The sequence below is a fragment of the Ascaphus truei genome, chromosome 7 (genome assembly GCF_040206685.1).
Source record: "Ascaphus truei isolate aAscTru1 chromosome 7, aAscTru1.hap1, whole genome shotgun sequence".
Classification (NCBI taxonomy): domain Eukaryota; kingdom Metazoa; phylum Chordata; class Amphibia; order Anura; family Ascaphidae; genus Ascaphus; species Ascaphus truei.
The window spans coordinates 15,276,126-15,302,824 of NC_134489.1; the positions used below are offsets into that span (position 1 = coordinate 15,276,126).

The window sequence follows — 26,699 nt, forward strand, 5'->3', positions numbered from 1 at the left end:
TAGTTAGCCAAGTGTTAAGTAGAGGTGGTTTAAGATGACTGTGAACCAGTTTATCTTTAAGGTTCAATGCCCTCCTACTGACCAGTGTAGGTGTAGACTTCAAGACATCTTTCAGGTTTTGATCTTCGGTGAGAATATACCAGTGTCTGTTTAGTATGGTATTGGTTTCAGACCACTGGTTATTATATGTTCCCACAAACCTTATCAATTTAGGATCTTGAGAATTAATTTGGTTATTGCTCAGGTTGTTCTATATGTATATATTTTTTATATAAGCAGTATCTTGCTATTGAAGTTATTATAAGGGGCTATAAATTGATACGGACTCTGATCCGTGCCCCTAGGCGTTATACACAATTTGTGTGCCTATATAGAATAGCGATCACATTTGGTAATCATAGATTTTTGGAGGAACTAATATATGCTTTATAATTATACATAACGATCAGTTTGTATGTTACCTGTTCACTATATACAGGTTTCTTTTAATTTTCACTATTAGTGCTGTACCCAAGAGTTAATACTAGCTAACTATGACCTATTTAGGTTCTATTGATCAGTAGGAGTATTTTTACTCAATACTTAGATATACCTTGGGTTTCAGTTTTTGGCATTTTTGTACACAGTGTTTGTCTTTTTGTATGTGTTTGGTCACCATAGTGATTTATTCACTTTGATACGCATATATATTTTTTATTTTTATATCATTAAAATGTATTTTTAAATATACAATCATATCATTTAATACATTGAGTGCTTGTAAAAAGGTGTGCTTTTTCTAGTTTTCACAAGTTAAGCACAATCCTGAGTGAACCTTTCAAGATACCCATAGAGATGGGCGAAACTGTCAAAGTTTGTTTCCCGGAACTTCCTGAGCTTTTCACTCAAAATCCGTTCCGTGTGTAGAATCCGTCGCCGGATTGTTCCAGTTTCAACCCATGCGGATTAATCAAAATCCACCATTGGATACAATCAGCTGGTTTATTTTACCAATCCAATCCGCGGATTCCACAATCCGCTGGTGGATTTTAAGAATCCTAAAGCGGATTGCGAGATCCATAGAATGGATTGTCGGTGATAAAAAAATGTAAAAAAATACGAATCGCCCTTATTTTTAGATTGATTCGCGGAGAGATCTGGTGCATTAATTGTTTTTCCATTCTATGGATAGCAGTCTCACTCAATGTATGTATGATTTTATTTATATAGTTCCAATCATGAACAATGGAGGTAAAGTGTGTACATTACAAACAATGGGAATAAGCACAATAGGTACATTACAGCATAAGGCAAAATGTGACCTTTCCCAAAAGAGCTTGCAATCTAAGCGATTAATGGATGGCAATCTCACTCATGGAAGATGGAACAATCAACTCTTTGCCTACCAGAGGGGCCTTGTTTGAAGTTATGTTTCTCAGCCATTTTTCAAAGATCACAATTTTTTTTTACTATCAATCACAGGATTTATTGATAAACATTTAAGGAAAATTCTAAGAATTTGATTGATTTGTATAGGAGTGTGATGACAATACATCAAAGACAAAATCTGACATTTCCCCTGCGTTTAGCATCAGAAGGGATTCTTAAGATGTTATGAATTAGAGACTGAGGGCTTAAAAATGGAACTAGGATGAAATCTCCCGCAAAGGGGAAGGAAATGGCGGTGCACTGGGTGCCGGCAAGTGCCTTGTGCGTTCCGGAAGTTGGACAAAGAGCAGAAGATGCACGAAACATGTCAGAGTTCCTCCTAAAATGATCTGTTTTTTAATTGACGCTGCTATAGTTCATTAAATTCTTCATTTGAAATTGTGATCCAGCATCCGTTTTTACTTCCTACTTCCGGAACGCACGAGGCACTTGCCGGCACGCAGTGCTCCACCATTTCCTTCCCCTTTGGGGGAGATTTCATCCTATCATATGAAATTATTCAAATATCCTATCATATCATATACAATGATTAAAATATCTTATCATATCATTTGAAATGAATAAAATATTCTATAATATCACATGAAATGAATAAACTATCAAATCACATGAAATGATTACAATAGCCTATCATATCAAATGAAATTATTAAACTATCATATGAAATGATTAAAATATCCTATCATATCAAATGAAATTATTAAACTATCATATCATATGAAATGATTAAAATATCCTATCATATAATATTAAATTATTAAAATATCCTATCATATCATATGGAAATTATTAAAATATCCTATTGTGAAATGTTGCGTCCATATGAATAAAAAAGTCAGGAAGTCAGAAAGTGACCCTACTTCGGACCTCAAAAGGCACTTGCCGGCACGTAGTGCACCACCATTTCCTTCCCCATTTGGGGAGATTTCATCCTGACACACGCTGGAGCAAGACAGACCGCATGTTAAGAGGTCGTGAGTATTATATACATTAAGAACTTGTTTCAAGCAATGGTCTAGCTCTAAGGGTGTTTCCTTATGATATTATTGAGTCAGGGGTCAGGCTTCCTTTTATTATATAGGCTTCCTTGACATCCCATTTGTCTATTACATATCTATGTACACCTATATCAATGAGCATCAATAGCCTTATCTTAGAACTACTCACATTTATAGATCTGGACATTCCAACAATAGTGTATTTACTGTAAAAGAGGAGAATTGCTGAAGATATTATTACACAGATTTTTCATAACAATTTGGATGTATATTATACAACATTGAGCACTAGTGGAGAAGTCACTTCTCCATTTGTTTATACAAATTGAACTACAATGGGGCAAAAACAGGACCAGATGTTTTGAGTTAAAAAAAATAAAAAGATTTCACTGACAATTATGATGATTTGTATTTATTTATTATTTTTTTGCATGAGCTTTTCAGCATCAATTTAACCTTTATTTGGAGGTTGATGTACAGAAGGCAAAATATAGGTATTTTTAGCTGAAATGTTGACATGCCATACTAATACATAGCAATAGTGGCTCATATATACTGTACTGAAGGTTACATGGTTCATTAAGTAATTTTGCATGAGATATGCCTGCCCAAGGATCTTTAGTGGCTCTGTGTTCAGCGCGGGGTGACTCTAATCTTATAAGGTCGCGGCACATTGGAGAAACCGACCATCTGGGCCGAGATGTCCAAGTCTTTGGGGTCCACAGTGGCTGTAATATTGAAGTTCTGTAGGATGGTGGTGAGGAAGAGAAACATCTCCATGCGAGCCAGACTCTCCCCGAGGCAGACACGCTTCCCTGGGGCAAGAGGAATGGGGAGAGAGCAATGATCATTACTCCTTCTATAACAGAGGAACCTGCAATGTATTGCGTTGTGTGAGGCCATTTCATAAATCCTCCACTCTTTCCACAAAGAAGTATTTCCTCACATTTACTCGGTGCCTCCCACCTTCTAGATGTGTAAGACACAGTGATATCAGCCAAAAGGGAGTAGCCAGAGGAAATCAAACAACTGAAGTCTCAGCTCACCATATTTGCAAACTAATTTTAAAACTTAATCTAAAAATATTTTTAGGTGTCAAATTTTTCTAAGAAGCATATGTCACCCAGATGTAACCCTTTACACATGTAGCTGCTATAGGTTCATTTTGGTGCAAAGACGGAATTTCCCTTTAGAAATTAGTGCAGCGATCCCTACTTGCTGATAGGATTGTTGGGTTTGTACCTGCAGAGAACACTAAAAACGCCTCGTTTTTTTTAAAGCTTCCGTTTTCATCCAAGAACCGAGATGGTATAAAGGCGTCAGGATCTGGGAAATATTTAGGGTCTCGCAGAACGAAGGTCAGTATGGGAAACACGTCTGTATCCTGGACAGTAAAGAGAGGGTCAGTAATAGTAAAGGGACAGGAGTTATTTTTCATTAAAATACTATAGCCTTTAATGTTTGCAACAAATTATCCCACAACATTGATAACATATTGTTAGCTCTTAGGAGCAAGGATTCCTTTCTCCGTGTGTTCAGTTTCTCTCTCTCTTTCTCAACAGACCTTTGTGGATATGTATTATTAGGCCGAATGCCTCCTTTGTCCTTTATTGGTAAGTATTTGGGGAGCCATGGTAACCCCAGTACAGAAAATAATGCAGTTCAGCTCTGGGACCTGATTACCATGCTTTAAAGAAATAAAAAGAAGGGGGGGGGGGGACTGGTAGTGGGATATTCAGGTTTTTTTTAAGATAATAACCAATGACAGGTCAGTGGTGTCTGACCCACCCAATCTAAGATCCTTTTTGATCTCTGGCTTTTATACTTTACTGTATCTTACTTTACATTAGACGTTTATTTAAAACCCACCCAAGCCCTTTTCAATTTCTTCATGGTGTTTGCTCCCATCCCATGTTTCATTCATCTACCTGGCACTTCATCCAATGGATCCATTTTTTTGGAAGGCTCTTGTGTTTGAGTAGATACCGTACCAAATAAGCTTGTGTATTAATCCCTTAGGTCAGCCCTAAACACTTGAACATACAGAACACTTTGTTCCATAGTCTTCCCAATGTGGATGGTTTGGCCTAGTGGCTGAGACTCTTGGAAGTGTTTTTTTTTTTGTAAATAAACAGGTAGTGGTACTCAGGTTTTATAAATAAAAAAAAGTAGTGGTACAGGTGCTCCGATGAGTATTCTAAAACTTGCCTTGGAAAATCTGGGGTTATCACCAACAAATCCGGGTACATGCTGGGTACATGCTGCAACATTTCAGTGACGTTGCTGCAGAGAATAATGGCCCATCGGATTAACACAGCAGTGTTCCCTGGCAGTCCCATTCAGTTTGAATGGGACTGCCAGGGATCCCCACTGTTAATCCGATGGGCCATTAATCTGTCTGCAGAAATGTCACTGAAATGTTGCAGCATGTACCCAACATGTACCCAGCATGTACCTGGGTCTTGTTGGTGATTGCCACAGATTTCTTTTAGAATAACCGTCAGCACTACAGTACTTTGGTATTGTAAATTAACAAATCTTGGTACTCTGGATTTGTAATTATTGTATTGTATGTCTTTATTTATATAGCGCCATTAATGTACATAGCGCTTCACAGTAGTAATACACGTGGTAATCAAATAAATAACAGATAAAGTAAAGTAAAAACTTGTGCTACTTAGAACTCTTTCTTAGTATTCTCGAATGCCATCTCACTAAATCTTCAATCTCATTGCACATAGGTACATAGTTACATAGTAGCTGATGTTGAAAAAAGACATGCGTCCATCAAATTCAACCTATGCTAAATTTAGACGACATACTTTATCATATATCCGCACTTACAGTATATTGATGAAGAGGAAGGCAAACAAAAACCCCAGTGACATATTATCCAATGATATCTCATAAGGGGGGAAATAAATTCCTTCTTAACTCTAAGAATTGGCTTATCAGATTACTCTCTGGATCAACATCCTTCCCATGTTTACCTATTTGGTATATCCCTGTATACCGTTCCTTTCTAAAAAAGATGTACAACCTTTTTTTGAACAAATTTATTGTATCTGCAATCACAGTCTCCATGGGTAATGATTTCTATGTTTTTACTGCCCTTACTGTAAAGAACCCTTTCCTTTGTTGCTGGTGAAATCTCCTTTCCTCCAACCTTAAGGGATGACCTTGTGTCCCTTGCATTGCCCTGGGGATGAATAATTATTTTGAAAGCTCTTTGTACTGACCCAGAATATATTTGTATATAGTTATCATATCCCCTCTTAGGCGCCTCTTTTCTAATGTAAATAAATCTAATTTAGCTATCCTCTCCTCGTAGTTTGTATTGTCCATCCCCTATATTAATTTGGTGGCACATGTGTTAGAGAGAGTTCTATCAGGTGCATTCAGTGTCAGCACCTTGGGGATAGTAAATCCACGAAATTGTGTGTCCCTGGTCACTGAGTGGGGGAGGTTCATGGGCAGCACATTGCCATATCGTTGGATCTCATGAATCACAGCCTCTGTGTATGGCATTGAGACTCGATCCTCAAAACTTGGTGCTCGCTGCCGGCCAATCACATGGTCTATTTCCTCCTGGACTTTACCTGCCATGAGGAGCACAGGGTTAGATGAGAGTTCTACAGTGAAAGAGAAAAGATCAGCTCCATTCAATGTAAAGGACAAAAACCTTCTCCAGCACAGGGAAGAGGCTTCATACACATATTGAAGAAGATTGATATGTACAGGTTCTCTAAACTCTGTCTGATATTTCCAATCAATTGTATGGAGGACTAGGGTTTAGCACTACGCATTTCTCAACATTATCTACAGAGAAGGTTTTTCAATGTAAGACAACTGTTGGCGCATCTATCTTCTGAAAAATGCCACGTTTGTGGTGTGAGTCTCATGTATTGGAAGGCATCCTTACTAATAAAAAGCCAGTCTTACCTATGGGAAGCAAGAAAAAAGTGTCTAAGATGGCGCTCTCTAACAGCCAAGTCAGAGTGTAGATACACTTCTAATTATTGCATATAAATAGTGAACAAAGTACCAAAATATAGGTGGTATATATTGGTAACAGTGAAACAATTAACATGATAGTAAAGTAAAAAATCACTAATTAGTGATATCAATTGCATATCAAAGTGAAAAAATTATTTAAAAAAAATAGCAAAGTTAATAAAACAAGTGACTTCAACAAGCAGTGTGGCGTCACAAAAAAAAACTGATTGTAATGGAACCATCCACTCATCTTTGAAAAGGAAGAAACTGTTTCCAAGTCTCTTCAAGTGCAGTGGTTCCAGAGGAATTAGGGAGCGGAGGATGTCAAAATCGTTATGCAAAAAAATAAAAAACACCAATAGTTTAATACGTAATAACTCTTGTGTCAAGAAATGTAGAAAATCTCCAGTGTTTATACTAACATGCTTGTGAATAAATTAAGGCAATCACAATCTGTGGCACTGCAGACAGATGACGTGGTGTGGGTTATCTCGAGAGAGGAAAGAAGACCACCATAGTGCAAATATATGAACACAATATTTATCTAACATAAAATATCAATCTAGGCCTACAGAGTTTGCACTTACAGGAAGGCCACTCTTTCAACTATTGGTTGAACAATTAAGAACCACTAGATTTAACAATTTCTTAATTGTTCAACCAATAGTATTAACCCAGTTCCTTTAAATCAACATCGGTGTGTGTCAGTGATATGACTCCTGATGACGCTGCGATAAAAACAAAATGCGTAGAGTCCCAGAAAATCCGAGAGGGAGCTCGTGTTGGGCCAGTCAAAGTTTCCATGTGGCCGTTACCAGAAGCTACACCACCCGGCGCCCCACAGCAAACCACTCCAGCATCGCAGAAGTGGTGAGATCGCCGCTTGAAGCGAGATCTTGTTTTTACTTTCCCCATTGCCTGAAAGAGTGGCCTTCCTGTAAGTGTGCACTCTGTAGGCTAGGATTGATATTTTATGTTAGATAAAGATTGTGTTCATATATTTGCAGTATGGTGGTCGTCTTTCCTCTATCGAGATAGCCCACACCACATCATCTTTCTGCAGTCCTACAGATTGCGGTTTGCTCTTATTTACTCACAAGCATGTGAGTATAAACATTGGAGATTTTCTACATTTCTTGACACGAGTTATTACACTATTGGTGTTTTTATTTTTTGCATAACGATTTTGACATCCTCCGCTCCCTCATCTCACTTATGAGAAGGCAATCTTGCTTGTTGGAAGGCAGTCTCACTCACGTGAAGGCAACCTTGCATACGCAATAGAAAGCAGTCTCACTCATACAGAGCTGGTCCCACTCATTTGAAGACAGTGAGACACTCATGTGAAATGGCTCTTACTCAATGGAAAGTAATCTCATTGAAGGAGATCTCACTCAATGGAAGACAGTCTCACTCATCACTTGCCATTTTTACATTTTAAACTCAGAAGTCAGGATTTTTCCTTTACACATCTTAGTTTTTGTTCTACTTTACATTTCCCTAATGTCATCCATTTAAGTTTTTTTAGTCTCTAGCTCTTACATTTGACATCCGGGTGTTTCAGTAACAGCAGAAAGCCATGTCTTAAGGTGGTGCTTATTGTCTCCGTTCCAGCGATGAACAGAACTGTGGTATTGGTCAGAAAATTTGTCATGGTAAATTGTGTTGAGGGATTCTGCTTCTCCTGGAGCATAAAGGGGATAAAACAAAGTAACGCTCAGCAACCTATCCTAAGGGTGTCTTTATAAAACACTTCAGGTCTCCTCTTAATAGATGGTTTGAAATACTACTGTAGCTAGTTTATTCAAATCCCCACTTCGATTGGGCCATTTTGGACAACCACAAACTCCCTGATTGGACAGTTTTAAATTACCATGCGATTAATTGTTAAACGGGGGACTTCCATGTTATTCTTTGGAAGGTGACCAGTGTCACGGGAGACCACGCAATTTACACATTTTTGCCAGGATTATAAATTGAGCAAAACAAGATAAGTGAAATAAATTGTGATTTATTTGCATAAATAGGCATACACATAATGATACACAAACTTCATAAGAAAAGACACACTTACTTGGGAACTGGGGTACAAAAATATACTCCCCTAGGTGCAGGGAATTCTACATAAGGATTTTCCCCTGACTGAGACTTAGCCTGCCATGTCTTGGAACTGGAATCAGCCTGCAGTTCTACACGCCACCCCTACCCTCTCTTCTGGGGTCTGGATTTTACTTGCTGGACACACTGCTTAGATTCTTAGAGAACCTTAGAGAACTGAAAATCTGATAGGCGCAGGGGTTTATAATACCTCTGAGATTCATTCTCAGAATACTACAGCCCTATTAGAAGTGTGAGAACATTATCAGCAGCCAATCAGAGCAGGGCTCATCTGGCTGATGATGTCAGAGGCAGGGGCTGTGTTGAGCCGGCTCAGGACATCCAGTGGGTGGGACATATGTTCTGGCCATATAGAAAAGTGCCTACGATTGCCATATTTTCCCTAGCGAGCCCATTGCCTCCCACTGGGCAGGCCCCACTGAGTCTAGCAGACCAGAGTGTCCCCCCACCAGGGGGTCTCTGTTCTCTGGAGCCAGTACTCTACCCAGCCCCATCCACTTAGCACCCTGACACCTCAAACCTCCTCTGTGGCTTTCATCTGATGTCCTGGCAGACTCACTGGCACCAAGATGGCAGCCCCAGTGCCTGTCAGAACATTGGGTCTGAAAGTCCCATGCCATTTACTGTGCACAAAGCATATATGTATTTAACACACTTTGTTAATATAATATACACAATAAAATATCCTAAGTCTTTCTGGTATAAAATAGAATAAAAAGCTGCACTTTATTTCTTACGAGCCATATTCCCCACACATTATTGCACAGACTTATAATGGAATCTAAGACCATAATATAGTGGGCGCTTGCTGCGCCTTGCGCGCGCGGCAGTTATAGTTGACTGTGGTTAGCCAGCCATTGTCTGCTAGGGCCACGCACGCGCATGGCAGTGAGCGTGGAGCCAGGCGATAGCGGGGAAGACTCAAAAAGTAAGTATTCACGCTGCTACCGCCGCTGTAATTTATGTATGTGTGTGTATGTGTGTATGTATGTACTGTGTGTGTGTGCACCATGTTAATAAATATTTTATTCTTACCAACGTGTTTTTTTTTTCATTTTAAAAATATATAATAAATTACACATATACATACATACACACACAATCACACATACAGTATACACACACACACACACACACACACACACATATATATATATACACACACATATACTGTATACACACACACAGACCACTGCAAACCTGTCGCTCCCGGCAGTACGGACCACCATACATACTATATAAAAGCCTAAGAATCCCCTCACAACCTTATAAGTATGGTTGGAGCACCTCAGAACCCCTATACAGTGTCACGTGAGACCAGCACTTTTAACACATTTATACCTGGGGATCATTTGATTGAGCAACGCATGGAGATAAAATAAATTGTAATTTATTTCCACAAATTACATACACACAATGTTACACAATTACACTCAAAACACACTTACTGGGATGGGGGCAAACCAAATAAGTTGTTTCCAAAATGAAATCTTGAAAGGTAAAGTCTCTAGGAGCAATTTCCCAGGAGCGGGAGTTTCTCGCAAACAGAGCTGAAAAAAGTCCTGTCAGCAGTGCAAGTTGCCATTGGTGTGTACTCTGACGGAGCTGCTTCGTTCGTTTTGCACTGTGGTATTGGTACTTGGAACCTTAGTTCTTACGAAATCCTGAAGCATGTTACAAAATCTTGTTACGATGTTAAGGGCATGTGCGGACCTCGCACCTCTTCCTCTTAGCATATGACACCCAACCTCCTTACCTGGCGACACTCAGTCTGGGCGAGTCACCGTTTGCTAAAATGCCCAGACTTCCCACTAAGATTGGGTTACTTCTTGGGTTATTCCGCCCGCCCTGACACCTTAGTAGCTCTGAGCCTTTCAACTCCGGACCTCCACAGACATCATGGCGTCAAGCCAGCAGGATGTTTTAGAAGTCTGGAGCTGGATATGCTCAGCTCATTCACAGTACTTTACTAACATGCATTTCTAAGTGAGCGCAATCATAAAATAAGTTTTTCCCAGTCTCTGTTGTTTGGAATGAAAGTCCAAATGTGCCTAACATGTTGGAACAATTAAAATAAGGGGACTTTCATTCACCAATTTTCATATAAACTTATCAAAATTGCGCTATGCGCATTTTCATGTCTTCACCTGAACGACGCTCACAGCAAGTTTCAGCGCTCTAGGAAATTCCTAGCAAAAGTTAGCTAAAAGCCGCTTTCTATGTGTAAGGAATCCGCTCCGCGGTTTACTGGTTGCCTTACCTTGCAGACCGGTGCAGTTCTGGAACAGCTCTCCTGATGTTTGCTGCAGCCTGGATTCACTCACCAAAGCAATACACACTCCCTCTGGTATCTATTGCAGCTGTGCAGCCTATCACTGCAACCTAGACTTGCATTCACTCATTGGAGCAGTACCTTCACACCCCCGCTGGGGATTGGCCCGCTGGCCTTTAAGTACTGCTTTCCCACAATGCTCCCTGCCGAGCATAGTCCTTACCGGATGTCACTACCTGTTCTGCCACAATAGAAGGTAAGGGAAGGGTTCCCTATAAACAGTGCTGGAGCAAAATGGGGTACAATGGCAATTATTGCTTAAAAAAATATATATAAATAAGTTAGGACAAGGTCTAAATAAATAATTGAGAGTATTGGACCCAGTGCATCATAAAGCAGGAAGTGGTATGATAGAGTATTCTGTCTTTAATGAGGGTACATTTGTAATGCTAGAAAAGCACCTCACTAGACTAAAAAAACTCTCTTACCTGCGGCACTGTTACTGGTCAGCAATAGGGGCTTGATTCAATTATATTTTTCTGATCAAACTATACACTGTGTACTATTAATAAGCCGCAGGCTATTTCATGTCCTGAGTCTATCCATATGAGGAAACTGATTGCGTATTCATTGATTTTTATCATATTATATGTTTGTTTACTTTTATAATTGTATGTTATACCCTTTGTTTTCTTTCCCACTCCCGCGGCTGAACGGGTAACCCTGACTACCAGAGATGCATCTCCAAATCAGTATTCTGATTGGAGACCAATTCTGACCAATCAGAACGCTAGCTGGTACTCGCGCGAAAATTGCGCGATATTTACAGCTACCAGAGACGCCCCTCCGAATCAGTTTCTGGTTGGAGGTCTATCTTGACCAATGAGAGAGCTGGCTGGCATCCGCGCGAAAACCGCGCGGCATCTCTGGGAAAGGTGGGCGGGGTTTCCCCTTCATAACTGCGGGTAGTGGAGACGCGATTTCACTCTTTGAAAAAGGGCTGCATAGCCTGAAACGCGTTAGAGTTTTTGTTGTCTCCCCCTGTTTTGCACCATGTTTCATTAAAGAAGTATATTTTTAACCCCTTCATTGCTGGTGTTGACCCCATCCTTCAGCTGTGCTCCGCTGCCATCCTTGGATAACCATCACTGTTCTGCCACAAGCTCCTGCTTGTTCTCCTGTGCTGAAGCGGAGGTTCCGTCCTGCATCCTTCAGCTTCCTTCAAGCTCCCGCTTGTTCTCCTGTGCTGAAGCGGAGGTTCCGCCCTGCGTCCTTCAGCTTCCTTCAAGCTCCCGCTTGTTCTTCTGTGCTGAAGCGGAGGTTCCGTCCTGCGTCCTTCAGCTTCCTGTTCTCCTGTGCTGAAGCGGAGGTTCCGTCCTGCGTCCTTCAGCTTCCTTCAAGCTCCCGCTTGTTCTCCTGTGCTGAAGCGGAGGTTCCGCCCTGCGTCCTTCAGCTTCCTTCAAGCTCCCGCTTGTTCTTCTGTGCTGAAGCGGAGGTTCCGTCCTGCGTCCTTCAGCTTCCTGTTCTCCTGTGCTGAAGCAGAGGTTTCGTCCCTGCGTCCTTCAGCCTCCTGGATTCCTGCACTGAAGCGGAGGTTTCGCCCCTGCGTCCTTCAGTCTCCTGGATTCCTGCACTGAAGCGGAGGTTTCCCTGTGTATCTACAGCTTCCTGGTTCCTGGGGCCTACTCTTTCCCTAATCTAGAGAGGCCGTGTCCTGGTTCCTGCGCTGCTACAGAGGATTCCCTAGCCCGCTCAGGACTCTTGCGCTGTGGCACTGGTTTAACCGTGCAGCTAGGCGGTGTGTAAATCTGGTCTGTCTTCCACCTCCTGAGACCAGTACCATGGGCCATGGTCGCCGCACGCGCAGAGGCCACCCCCGCGCTCCTAAGCTGAAGCGGGGCTTTCCTGACTCCCTGTTGCCGAACTCCTGCTTGGACAATGTTTATTCTGACGTCTCCTGTCCTGACCCTGGCTTGTACAACGACGATGCTGTCTTCTCCTATCCTGATCCTGCTACGTATGACTACGAACTTCGCAATCCGGATCAGCCTGCGCGGTCTAAGATCGGTGCTTTTACAACCCCACCTCAGCCTCGCGGTCCGACCCTGGTTTGTGGCGAGCACAACCGTGACACTATGCTGCCAAGCGCTGGACTTTAAAAACCCTTTCTTTACATTTACACAGGAAAATACCTATACATTATACACTATAAACTTATTCAATACATTTATCTCGCCACCCTATACCTGATGGGAGATAGTCTGAAGCCCAACCTGGGTTCTGGGGGTTTGGGGCATATACCGGGGAACCTTTGAATGTGAATGAATCCCCTGCCCGGTCTTACTATTCTGGTCTGTGCTGAAGCAAGGAAATCCTCGCTGGTTGACACGCTTGTAATAGTAAGACACACACACATTTTTATTGCAATACGGTTTACATGCCATAACTGGGCTGCAGAGCTGACACCACAAATTCCCAATATTGCTCAGGGGCACCCATCCGGGGTATAATATCTTTATTATTGGCCTGGGTACCCCCTCACCGTCACATACAGGTTCTGGGTGACCTGGGCATTAAATGATTATCCCCCTTAACCTAGGGACCTCTTGACTGTTTCAGGGACACCTCACATCCCTATGCCCCTTTTAACTTTCTGGTCTGTGCTGAGGCCGGGAACCCTTAGTGGTGAGTCGCGAAAGCGTTTTCAAGGAGAGATATTGCCAGGACGTGTGCTTACATGTATCAAGGAACCAGACCTGGTTCCTGGGTATATTTTTAGGGGAACCAGCAACTCTGGACCCTGACTAGCTAGACACGTTCTGACAACACTTTCTCTGCAAACCCCCATTTGAAGCTCATACCACAGCAATCTCGGCTTGCTGGCACGCCTGGAAAGGTAAAAACACATAAAATACCGTTTTACCGCACATTACAGGTTATTCATGTACAAACCATGGGCTCAAGAGCTGACACTTTATAAACCCAACACACGGATCGGGGGTAACCAAATGGGCTTAAACCTTTATTTGATAGCCTAGCTACCCCCTACCATCACAACCAGTTTATCTGTCTCAGCTGTACTGACCAAGGTAGACTCAAACTGGGCAGCGGGCTGGTTTGTATGTTTGAGTCCTGGATCAGTGAGATACTGTACAGTGATTTTTTTTCTTTTTAAATTAATAGAAATTGCTTTAGTTGCATTGCAAGATTCTTGATTCACTCTCCAGTTGAGCAACTTACCAAATTATTTTTATAAAGTAATCTGTAGTGTGATTTACTCAGTTAGAGTGCCAGTGCCCAAGTTGTATGTTTTAAGTGCTCTAAGTTCCAGGTAGAATCTTGGTGAGACAAATGGTTGAGTTATTTTCTAGAATTGTCTTTCTGTAGTACTGTATTTTGGTTTGTTTTGGGCCCCTAGTCCCAAATGTGTGTTCTAGGATACCTGGGAATCTCTGGCTTCATGCAGACTCCCTCTGTCCCCAGAAACCACTATGATTTTAGCTCTGTGATCTAGTATAGTCCTGGTAGAAGCTGGTACACTGGTAGACAGGAGCGAAGCTCGAAGGGTGACCCCCTTTAGCAGGACAGGGTAGCTGCATGCTACTACCCCAGTAGGTAGAGGCTAGCATTTTAGTAGTTTTTTTTTACCACAGAGTTGTGCCATTCCATACCAGTTATTGTCAGGATCGGGCTTAGGCCCCACCCCCGTAATGCATCTCGCGACATCACAAGTGACGCGCGTCAGCCACAACCTGCACGCAGGTGCTGTTCTGCCAGGAAGGAAAACATTGCAGGGACGGTCTCCAAGCTCTTCCTCCGTGACGACATGAGCAACCTACTGTGCACGCTAGCTACACGCAGATGCCACGCCGACACAGGTGAACAAGGGGTTAATTCTCTCAATTATTTCTCAGCTACTATGCACTCCGCCCCTGCCTAACAGTGGACAGCCTATGTTTGATTGCTCATTACCCTGCAGCCTTGTGCCGCTCTACCATTGGCTGGCGGTTCCTTAAATACTCAGCCATCCCTCCTGCAAACTGTCTGAGCAAAACTCTGTGTTGTGACTTGTGCTTACCCCAGCTTCTTGCTGTCCTGCCTTTGCCTTGTCTTGCTCCCTGTATTTGACCTCCGCTTGCACCCGCACTCCTCTGACCCTTGGACCACGGCTACGGACATGACTATTGTACATTCTATACCCCGGCACCGCACAATGACAATCCAATCTCTCCACTCCTAGACCACGGCAAGTACCTCAACCAATCTGACTTTTCCTACCCTGACCCAGCTACACGACTACCACTCTGCACTCCGGACATGGCTGCACGGTTGTAGGTCGGTGGCTACCAACACCCCCACCTCAGGCTCGCGGTCCCGCCTTGTTTGTGGTGAGCACTCGTTACAGTTATAAACTGGAGCATTGCTTTAAAAGCAGGTGCAACCTGAGGGGGTGTTACATCTGCTCCTGAGAGATCTCTATTAGATTAAAGAAGCAAGATTAACAAGAACATCTACTTCTGAAGTATATGGAAATGTTTGCTCCACGTTTTGGAGTACATTGCACCATCTTGATATATACATTCAGTGACATGAGGGGGTAACCAGGCTCAATAATAAAGGTTAAGCCAACTTTGTTACCCATGATCTGTATTTGAAGGTCCTAGAGTGTCAACTGTGTATGTGCATCACTGTGACTGTGGGTAAATTATGAGACCATACAGTATTTTTGTGTTTTACCTTTCCAGGAGTGCTGGCCAGAGGAGATTTCTAGGCTGTGAGTTATAGGGTGGGTTTTGCGGAGAAACGACTTTCAGATTGTGGCTATGTAGCAGGGTTCCCAAGGTATGGAATACCCCAAAGATGTACCTGGGAATCAGGTAAGATTCTCAGGCACATTGAAGCCCAGTGCACCGGCAAAATCCAACTCTGGAAACGTTCTTGCGACTCACCGCCAGGGTCCCCTGCTTCAGCACAAACAGGAAAGGTAAAAAGGCATCAGTGATCAAGGTATCCCCAGAAAAGTTCCAGGGGTCCCTAGCCTAAGGTGTGGTACCCAGTTCATGCCCAAGTCACCCTGAACCTGGTAGGGGTTCCGGGGGTGACCCAGCTTTGTGCTAAAGCTGCGAGGATTTTATTTGTGTATAAAGATAAAGTCAGGTTTTTGCAGTGTGCCAGGGATAAGGCTGGTAAGAGTAGGGAACATATATTCTTATTCTATCCCTGACACCAGACCAGGAGACTTAGACATTTTTAACACAAAGTACAGAGTCAAAATATATTTGATAAGTATATATATATGCTTATAACCTACGTATATATGACTGTGGAATTTCCAAGTCCATGGTTCCGAGAGACCAGATGGCTACCAGGCTTGGTGCCACTGAGTCTGCTCAGGACCCGGAGTTGAAAGCCTCAGGGATGCCCAGGTGTTAGAACAAGAGGAGTACTGTAGTTATCTTTGAGTACCCCCGGCCAGGTCTAACAAAGGGCTATCCGTGACCATTTGCCCAGCCCCAGACTCTGCGGAGCCAGGACAGCGGGTGGGCTCGATATGCTAAGAGGGAGAGGTGCCAGGTTGGCGCATGCACCTTAGCATATTCAAAATCGGTGCCCGTCCGGCTTCAGTATACCGGCAACTTGGTGATAGGCTGGCAGGAAAATTCCCATGCGCTAATTGGCTGTTGTGGTTTCTGAATGGGTCCCACTTTTCAGGGGCCAAGTTCTGAAAACGGGACGTAGCGTTCGTGGCTGGTATTGCATGCTGAATTGCGTTCCAGGACTTTCATGAGTACCTCCCGATCATTGGAAAGGGCTCGTACAGACTTCAGTTGTTAACATTTCGTTCCAAGAAAGTTTATTTTGTTAGCCCCGATCCCAGCAAGTGTGTTTTCAGTGCAAATTGTGTTACATTGTGTGTATATCATTTCGTGGAATAAATTACAATTTATTTTACCTCCTTGTCTTGCTCAATCAAATGATCCCGGTATAAAAGGGGTTAATAACCCTGGTCTCCCGTGACACATGCCCACCTAAATTTTCACATACATTATTTGTACGATGCGAGAGAGAAAGGTAGTCATTTTATCTGCCCCCTTCCTACACCACGGAAAAAATATAGTAAAGAAATACAGTTACATTTTTAGAGAAATAAGTTCCCGAAAAATGTTACTAAGTTAGGAACTAGAAAATAAAGTTGAATGTAGTGGGCCATAAGGTGTCTTAAGACTGCTTTGTAAATATGGCCCTGTGTGTACAGTGCCCATACCTCTTCCATCTTGATGAGGAAACTGTCTATCATGTGCCGGGGGCTGCTGGTATTCAGGGTCTTCAGGTCTATTTTCATCCTCTCTTCAACAAAGTCTTGCAACTCATTAAGGTACGTGCGTGTTCTGTGGTGGGGTCCCGGCAAATGCTTCATTACCACGTCAAATATGTCAAAAAGCTGCATGGAGGTAAAAAAGGATCAGTGGACTGATGCCAATGTTGGATCTTCTTAAGCCTCACTTGGCTAATTGCCAAGACTTCTATTGCCTTTTCATTAGCATGTTTACTGTATATATCCAACTGTCCATCCATCTTAATATAGAACTTACCTTCTAGGTCTCTTGGAATGGAAAAAACAAAACTGGTATAGATCATTTCAGATTCAAGCATTTCCTAAAGAATTTGATGCCTGGGAAAGTAAGTGATAGTCTTTAATGCAGGGTTAAAAGGATGTACACTGGTATTTTCCATTACCTGCCCCCAAAAGGATGACATTGTCCTAAATATTTCATCTATGATGTGCATCAGTCTAAGGAAGTTCGGGTCCTTGTAGTTGTATCTGCTCCCGAAGATTATGGAGCAAGTGATGTTGGCAGCCACCTGGCTGAAATAAAAGATGGGATCGAATGCCTCCCCTGAAAGAAGAGGAGAATTTGTAATGTATTTACTGGTCAGGCTAGACAATTACTGGCCATCAGAAATAAAGCAGGGTGCAGTGAGCCCTCTGGTTCTGTGTTACTCTATTAGCACAAAAGTACAAAGAAGTAACAAACACAAAACAAAAGATTACCATTTAACCTATATAAAATACTTTGACAAAAAGAGAAAGCCTAATAAAAGATGGAAGGTGCAAGGGGCAGAGTATATAAATGTTACAAGCAAAAAAAGGGGGGAGGGAGGCACTGCCCTTGACTGCACTCTATTCCAGCGTAGATGAGATTAGTGTTCAGGCTACTTCCAAAGTAATTAGTCAATGTCAATAAATTCCATATAATAGATTGCTATTAGGACTGCACCCATAGCCAAACAAGGTCAATGAGGATTTTTTGCTAACAGTGCACAGATACAGTAACAGAGCTGCACAACATACGGCCTGCGGGCCGCATGCGGCCCGCCAGGGCACCCCGTGCGGCCCGCGACGGCCCCCCTTCCTCCCTTCCCTCCTTCCCTGGTAAACGCTCGTGGCCGCATGCTGTGTCTGTGCCCTCTAGGAGCGCAAACCAGCAAACGCGCGCTCCCCCTAATCCCCCTTCGCGGCTCCAGCAGGGGGACGCGCTCCAGCAGGATCTGTTACTAGAGCGCGCTTCCCCCTGCTTCACCTCGCCACCAATTTAAATTAGTTTTAGTTGCTGCCACCGCCGCCATCCACCACCACCTCCTCCTCCACTTCTTCTGTTGCCGCCGCTGCCAACGACTCTGTTGCCGCCGACGCCACCACTGCTACCACCGCCAACATCATCAGGTAGGCATGGGATGGAAGGGGGGGGGTCATTCATTCATGTGGGGGGCTGCTGAAATTACTTGGGGGGGATGCTGACTTGGGGGGGTACTGGATACTGACTTGGCGGGGATTCTGGATGCTGACTTGGGGGGTGGGGATGCTGACTTGGGGGGGATGCTGACTTGGGGGGGTGGTGGATGCTGACTTGGGGGGGTGGTGGATGCTGACTTGGGGGATGGGGATGCTGACTTGGGGGATGGGGATGCTGACTTGAGGGGGATGCTGACTTGGGGGATGGGGATGCTGACTTGGGAGGGGATGCTGGATGCTGACTTGGGGGGGGTGCTGACTTGGGGGGTGGGGATGCTGACTTGGGGGATGGGGATGCTGACTTGGGTTGTGGGGATGCTGACTTGGGGTGGATGCTGAGTTGGGGGGATGCTGACTTGGGGGGAATGCTGACATGGGGGGTGCTGACTTGGGGGGGTGCTGACTTGGGTGGGGGGATGCTGACTTGGGGGGGGGGATGCTGACTTGGGGATGCTGGATACTGACTTGGGGGGGTGCTGACTTGGGAGGGGGGTATGCTGACTTGGGGGGGGGATGCTGACTTGGGGGGGATGTCAATTTGGGGGGATGCTGACTTGGGGGGATTCTAGATGCTAACTTGGGGGGTGGGGATGCTGACTTGGGGGGATGTTGACATGAGGGGGGGGCTGCTGACATGGAATGGGCTGGGGGGCTGCTGATATGGATTGTGGGGGCTGCTGATATGGGTTGTGGGGGCTGCTGATATGGGTTGTGGGGGTTGCTGATATGGGTTGTGGGGGCTGCTGATATGGTTTGTGGGGGCTGCTGATATGGGTTGTGGGGGCTGCTGATATAGGTTGTGGGGGCTGCTGATATGGATTGTGGGGGCTGCTGATATGGGTTGTGGGGGCTGCTGATATGGGTTGTGGGGGCTGCTGAAATGGGCTGTGACAGGCTTTTAAAAAAAAGGAATGTATAATTTTCTATATAATTCTGTTTGAAATTAGACTACATTGTGAAAATATTAATTATTATCATCATCAATGACTTTCCTATTTCCAACAACTACAGCTGCAATGAGTGACAAGAAAAAAAGAAAGTTGGAATCGGAGAATAGATCTTTTAACCATGAATGGACAAATAAATATTTTTTTACTATGTTCCGAGACAAATTTCTGTGCCTTGTGTGTCGCGAAAAGGTAGCCGTTCCCAAGGAATACAATATTCGGCGCCACTTTGAGACTAAACATCCCGAAGTGGCCAATTTGGACGCACATGAAAAGAAAATCAAAGCAGCAAATTTTGTGAAACGTCTTGATGCAGAACAACAGATTTTCAAGAAAGTGAACACCAAGGTCAGTTTTGAAATATCGAGGGAAATTGCTGCTGCTGGAAAAAGTTATACTGAGGGTGACTTTATAAAGAAATGCATGCTGATTCCTGTTTCTGGGTTATGTCCAGAAAAGAAGGGAACATTTGAGAATGTCAGTCTATCACGCAAGACTGTACAGAGGAGGGTAGCGGACATTTCCACAAATCTTACTGATCAGTTGAAGCAGAAAGCCAGTGAATTCCGCTTTTACTCTCTCGCAATGGACGAAAGTACAGATTTGAAGGACACAGCTCAACTTCTTATTTTTATTCGAGGTATTGATAGAAACTTTGAAATTACTGAAGAGCTTGTTGGTATGTGCTCCATGACAGGCCGGACAACCTGAAAATAAATATCCACTGAAGTTATAAAGTGCATGAATGATAAGTTGGGAATAGGTTATGAAAACTTGGTGTCCATTTGTACTGATGGTGCGCCGGCAATGTGTGGAAAACATGTTGGAGCGGTTACTCTTATTGAACAATTTATCTGTAGACAAATAACCAAACATCACTGTATAATACATCTTCAGGTTCTGTGTAGCAAAGTTTTGAAGTTTGATTATGTAATGTCAGTGGTAGTTTCTATTGTTAACTACCTCCGTTCTACACGACTGAAACATAGGACATTCCGAGCTTTTCTGGAAGAGGTAGACGCCGAGTGCAGCGACCTACTTTACCATACGGATGTGAGGTGGTTGAGTCGGGGACGAGTGCTCCAGCGCTTCGTTGCTTTGAAAGAGGAAGTAGCCCAATTCTTAGAACAAGAACCGAGAAAATTTCCTGAGCTTGAAGATGAGTCCTGGAATCATGATTTTTTCTTCTTTTGTGACGTTACAACACATCTAAATAACCTCGACATTGAACTTCAGGGAAAAAATAAGCTTATATTTCAACTTTATGCAGCAGTGAAGGCTTTTCAAGTGAAATTGAAGCTTTTCAGAAGTCAGCGGTTGAAAGGTGCAATGTGTCACTTTCCCACTTGTGCACAGCATATCCCTCAGCACAAGCACACCGATCTTTGAGAAAAATATGCTATGCAAATTGGTGGCCTGATTGAAGAATTTGACAGAAGACTCACATTGTCTAATGAAGAAGACTTTCAATTGAGGATGATTGAAGATCCCTTTTCAGTGGATCCAGCAGAATTGCCATTCCAATTGCAGTTGAACATTATTGATCTTCAGTGTTCGACGGAGTACAGAAACAAGCACAGAGAAAGCAGTCTGCAGGAATTCTACAGGAGTATAGACCATGAAAAGTATCAAAAGCTTATTGACTCTGCAATGAAAATGTTCAGCATTTTGGCAGTACCTACATTTGTGAGCAAACGTTCTCAATCATGAATTTGAACAAAAACAAACAAAGTTCTTGTCTGACAAATGACAATTTGGAAGACATTTTGAAGACGTCTACTACAAATATGACCCTGGAATACAACAAGCTTGTTGCTATAAAGAGGTGTAATACCTCTCGTTAAGTTTCAGATGTTTAGGAAATTAGTTAATTTGAATTAAAGTATTTTAAATGTAATTTTGTTTCAAGTAAACATTGTAAATAAATGTGTTATTTTGAATAATATGGAAAGTAGGCTAAAGCGCTCAAATGCAGGTGCAATGAATAAAATAAGCCACACCACTAAACCAGGGTACTAATGAGAATAAAATAGTACTTATTGTGCAATAGTATGGGTACTATCCTCCTGAAGACAGGTGGTAGATGGTACAAGCCCACTCACCCTCAGTCTCATCGGCAGGTTCCCCTGAAAATCAGCAATACTCACATCCTGGTAGTAGGTAGGCAAGCTGTGCAGCTACAGATATGCAATAACAGGAAAAGGGAGACCAAAAAGCGCACCAGCAAAAACGGAGCAGGAAGGACCCAAAACGAAAAAAATGATTAAAAGGGCACTTTAATGTGACAAGAGACCCATCCAACACGTTTCGAACGTCACAGCGTTCTTTTTCCTGTTATTTTGAATAATAAATGCTGTTTTACCCGTGCGGCCGACTCTGTTTTCCTTGTGAGGTGCAAGGGGGGAAGAGTGATGGGAGGTGCAGGGGAGGGAGATTATTGGGAGGTGCAGGGGGGAGAGTGATGGGAGGTGCAGAGGGTGGAGAGTGATGGAAGGTGCAGGGGGGGAGAGTGATGGGAGGTGCAGGGTGGAGAATGATGGGGGAGAGTGATGGGAGGTGCAGGATGATGAGGAGAGGTGCTGGAGGAGAGATGATGATGATGGTGATGATGATAATGATGATTTTACCCGTGCGGCCCAATGTTTTTTTCCTTGGAGCAGTTCGGCCCTTCGAACTTTACAAGTTGTGCAGGACAACAAGTTCTTGATAAAGAACGCTGTGACGTTCGAAACGTGTTGGATGGGTCTCATGACACAATAAAGTATCCTGCTCCATTCGGTTTGTGCGCTCCTCCCAATTTTTTTACACCTCACATAAGAAAGGTATTTTGTATAGTATCACTTTTATTTTGACTCACATTATTTTTCTTTTGAGGATTTATTTTATTTAGAGATCTGTGGAACGGCCATGGGTACGAGGTTTGCCCCCAGCTAAGAAACCCCCTGGAAGAAGTCTACTAAGATGAAACACATTGGGACTACTTTTTGCTTACCCCCCAGATTGCAAAGGATTTTTGGGACTTTATTTGGAGCATTTAACACCTCCTCCTATCTATCTCCCCTGGTGTATGGCCATCGCTGGGGTTTATTGGGAGTTGGGACTCATTTGCTTCTTTTAGTTCCCCTAGGATATCCTATTGCTTTACTGGTTTTATTATATTATACTATATTAAATTCATTTTCTTTTTTTCTGCGTCCTTTCCCTTTTTTTCTTTTTTGAAATCTCTATGTGCATTCCAGAAGTTGGTTACTTTAAACAACCACAAGCCTATATAACTTCACATAAAATGTGAGTTTATACTCTGCCTTATTACTTTACTGATACTCATCTGTACAGTATTACACTATTTCTTGGTTTATATCTGTCTCATTGAGAGTATTCTGTCAACAGTGACCCTGTACTATACTGCGGACCCTATCGTTGGAGATAAGCTGCAATATCGGAGGTATCCTGTCTACAGAGAACTCACAACATGTGTGGTTAAACTCAGTAACCGAAATGCCCATTTGACTACATAAAATGTGATTGCATTACCTTCTCTAAATCAACTATATTATACAGTATTACACTATTGTGTGTTCTTTTTCCCCGTCTCTATATACTCTGATGAGATTGTGCGCACTTGGAACCCCCTTTTTTTCTCAACGACTCAAGTGGTTTAGAATGGACCCATTTGCCATCCGGTGTGGCACCCATCAAAGAGATTCTCATTTCTGGACTTTATTGAATCCTTTATTTTTTCATAGTTTTTGCGTTTGTTTTCATCTTTTTTGCCCCAGCTATGCCAATCTCTTCATGGGATTTTGGGAAGAAACATTGGTTCGGTGCAATTTGAAGCTGGGTGCGGGCCTTGTATACTATGGCCGTTTCATCGATGATATTATTATTCTTTGGGAAGGTGATTTCACAGTTTTGTCTCATGCCCTGAATTCTTTTGATAAGAACGATCTGGGCCTGAAGTTTACATTTGAAATTAGTTCCATCTCTGTGTTTTTTCTGGATCTGGTTTTGACCTCAGATCTTAAGGGTAATATTGTTACCACCACTCACTTCAAGTCTGTATCTGTTAATAATAATGTACATGCATCCAGCAACCATCATGCACAATGGCTCAAAAACATTCCTTTGGGACATTTTTATTGTCTAAAAAGAAACTGTTCCAAAGAGGGCGATTTTCTTTGTCAATGGAAAGATCTGAGCAATACATTTTTGTTGAAAGGTTACGATCCTTGTCTTGTTGAGGACTCTTTCGGCAAGGTTCGAGCCTCTGAGAGATCTACACTACTCAAGAAATCGAAATGCTTCACAAATATACACATAGGTTACGATGCACCTAGGAACAGATCGACAATTGCTGAGGGAAGTCCTAGGTTTATAACCACCTTTAATCAATCATTTAGATCCATTCAGGGTATTTTTAATACCCATTGGAGCATCTTGAAGTGTGATCCGCATTTAGGAACTATGCTTCCTGACAAAGCATCCATTGTCTATACGAAGTCTAAAAAAGTCAAGAATTTCCTAACTCCGAGTAAATTAAGACCAGTTGATGCAGTGGCCAATGCCACACCAGTGGGCCGTTTAGGCAACTATAGGTGTGGTAGAGGTCATTGCATCACATGCAAACATTTGGAAACCAAATCGGAGTTTGTCTCCCTTCAGAAAGGTGGCCAATATGGTGTTAAGGGCATTATCAACTGCCTAAGTACCTATATTGTATACCTTTTGCAATGTGGTTGCGGCCAGCAGTATGTTGGTCGCACCACTCGATCTCTTAGTACCGCTTCCTGGAGCATAGGAGGAATGTAATCAATGGTGACATTACCCAAATTTGTCACGACATTTTAAATGTACACACAATAAGGACCCTGGTTCCTTGACAATTATGGGTATTGGAATACAGAGAGAGATGGGGGAGCACAGTGTGAGGTTAGGTAGTTTAAAAGTGTTTTTCCTGATGCTGAAGGTCAAATGTGGTGTAGAGCACCTCTATTTAGCCTTCAATCTATGAAGTGAGTTTCTAGGGTGATGAGCGTACATAAAATAAATGTATAAATAAAAAGATAACTCACACGCCCTTGTGTGAGTTCTATCACATCAAGGTTTCTTTAACTGTTCGGTCTTCCTTTTGAGATACAGATCCTTCTTCTTATCTTCGCTCCTCGCTGGCTTTCAGATGTTCTCCGTTAGATGAGTGGCTCGTTCACATTTATTTTTCTCATAAAAATGAAAATGCAGTTAGATATATACACATGAAAACTGGCTGCAATGCAGGGGGGGACTGTGAGATAGTATATTTTCCCACTTAAGTAATAATATCTCACTCACACGGCCTAATGTGAGTGTTTTCCTGTAGCGGTGTCTTGTTGTCCCTCTAATCAGGGATTGGGGATGGGGACAGGAGATACGTCTAAGGGTCACCTGATAATTTAGGTGAGGGGAGGGATTCGGAAGGGTAAAATTAGCCAAATACTCACACGGGCCAGTGTGAGTACACACTTGCAAAAGTTTCTTTTGGGCTCCTGGATCCTGTAGTGGAGACCTTCTGTGTGCTGGTGTGGGGGATATATATGGAGACTATGGGACAATGAAGTTGATATAAAGTATACTTTAATGCAAAAAAACGCAATAACAATAAAATAAAATGAAAGACTAAACACAAAGAAGCAACTGATTGCTTCTAAAAGAACAGCAAGGGGAGTCAATAGGTGGTATATGGTGAAAAGTCCCTGGTCTCTGCGTCCGGATAGGGGGATACCACGTCACCTCTGTCTCCTCTGTGATGGCTGCAAACTGTCCTGGATAAAGAGCAACGCATTTCACCCTATACAGGGCTTCCTCAGGCTCAAAGTGTGTTCAATGGCTGAGTGCTGGCCATTATATGTATCGTCTGACCAATCACTCTGTCCTCCTGGTGTTTGAAAACCTCATCTTAGCGCAACAGGGCGCCGCCATTGTGATGTGTGCGCGCGCATTCTGGGTGGAGTTCCTGATGCCTCACTCGTGATGTATTCAAGTGGCGCCCTAGGCTCGTAGTTCCTCATGTAAGTTGTGCATGTGCATTTGCGCTGGTGTCATAGCGGCAGACTAGTCCTTCGGTTCCCCTGGTATTAGAAAGCATGACGGAGTGTCGTCATCTTAGTGGATGCGCGCCCATCATGTGGGGAGTTCTTGGTACCTCACTCATACTGTCTGCAAGGGGTGCCCTCCCTGTTCTCAGCTCATATTTCTTTAGAATTTTCGCGCATGCTCATAGCGCTGATGAGCTCACTTCTAGCTTTGAATACCCCATAGTCTATAATGCATTCCATGTGGATGTTGTCCTACATGTTTTGATACATGAAAAAGTTCACTTAGTAATATGTGTGGACATAAATATGGTGGGAATATAGGTTTATATTGTTTGTTATTAATAAAATTATCCTGTATTGTGTCAATAGTTACTTGGTATTGTGACCTAACAGAGTATAATTCTGATGTCTCAGAGTACTATAAAATGGAATAGGGGAGAAATAATACTCGTTAATCTGTTGCCAGTTTATAATGTCTGATGGCATATATAATTAAGAAGTGTGCAATGGTGATGCTAAAAAAGATAAAATTTCACTTGATGCAAAAAGAAAATATATTAAGCAAGAGTTTTCAACATGTTTCCCATTCATAAAGTCCATGAGATTAAAATGAGCACTGTGGGTCTCAAATGGTTTTTCTATAAAAAAGAACAGATACAACTTTAATGAGTACATTGAAATAGAATCTATGAATTCATAACTCAATTGTTGTTTGATAGTCCCTAAATGGTAAATAAAAATACATGATACAAAATAAGTAAAATGAGTATTTCCATACATTAAAAATGAGTATTCCCATACATAAAAAAGAGGTGCAAAAAGGCTAACTAAAGCCCCCCCCCAGGTCTATGTCTATATTGAGACCACTGGGGCTTAGAGTCTTTCATTTGTAAATCCAATACGTTTCTCTTTGGCACAGCCTACGTAGCCTATCCCCACCTCTCCAATGGTTCTCTACCTTCTCTATACCTTTATAAGACAAAACTCCTGGGTTGCCTTCGTGAAACAAGCTAAAATGTTTTGAGTCGCTTTGTGTCATGATCTGTTTCCTTATATTTCCCATGTTCCAGCACA

General features: G+C 42.7%; 1 protein-coding gene across 2 annotated transcripts in view; it reads right to left on the minus strand.

Annotated features, from left to right (window-relative positions):
* Positions 1 to 2,828: 2,828 nt before the first annotated feature.
* Positions 2,829 to 26,699, minus strand: part of LOC142498733 (cytochrome P450 2G1-like) — a 74,154-nt gene continuing 50,283 nt past the window's right edge. For both annotated transcript variants that reach the window (XM_075607071.1, XM_075607069.1), the window contains 6 exons: positions 17,551 to 17,711; positions 17,078 to 17,254; positions 7,965 to 8,106; positions 5,838 to 6,025; positions 3,669 to 3,810; positions 2,829 to 3,241 (listed from right to left, as the gene is read on the minus strand). In XM_075607071.1, the coding sequence (XP_075463186.1) occupies positions 3,060 to 3,241; positions 3,669 to 3,810; positions 5,838 to 6,025; positions 7,965 to 8,106; positions 17,078 to 17,254; positions 17,551 to 17,711 (992 nt within the window). In that variant the 3' untranslated portion in view covers positions 2,829 to 3,059. The remainder of the gene's footprint in view (positions 3,242 to 3,668; positions 3,811 to 5,837; positions 6,026 to 7,964; positions 8,107 to 17,077; positions 17,255 to 17,550; positions 17,712 to 26,699) is intronic.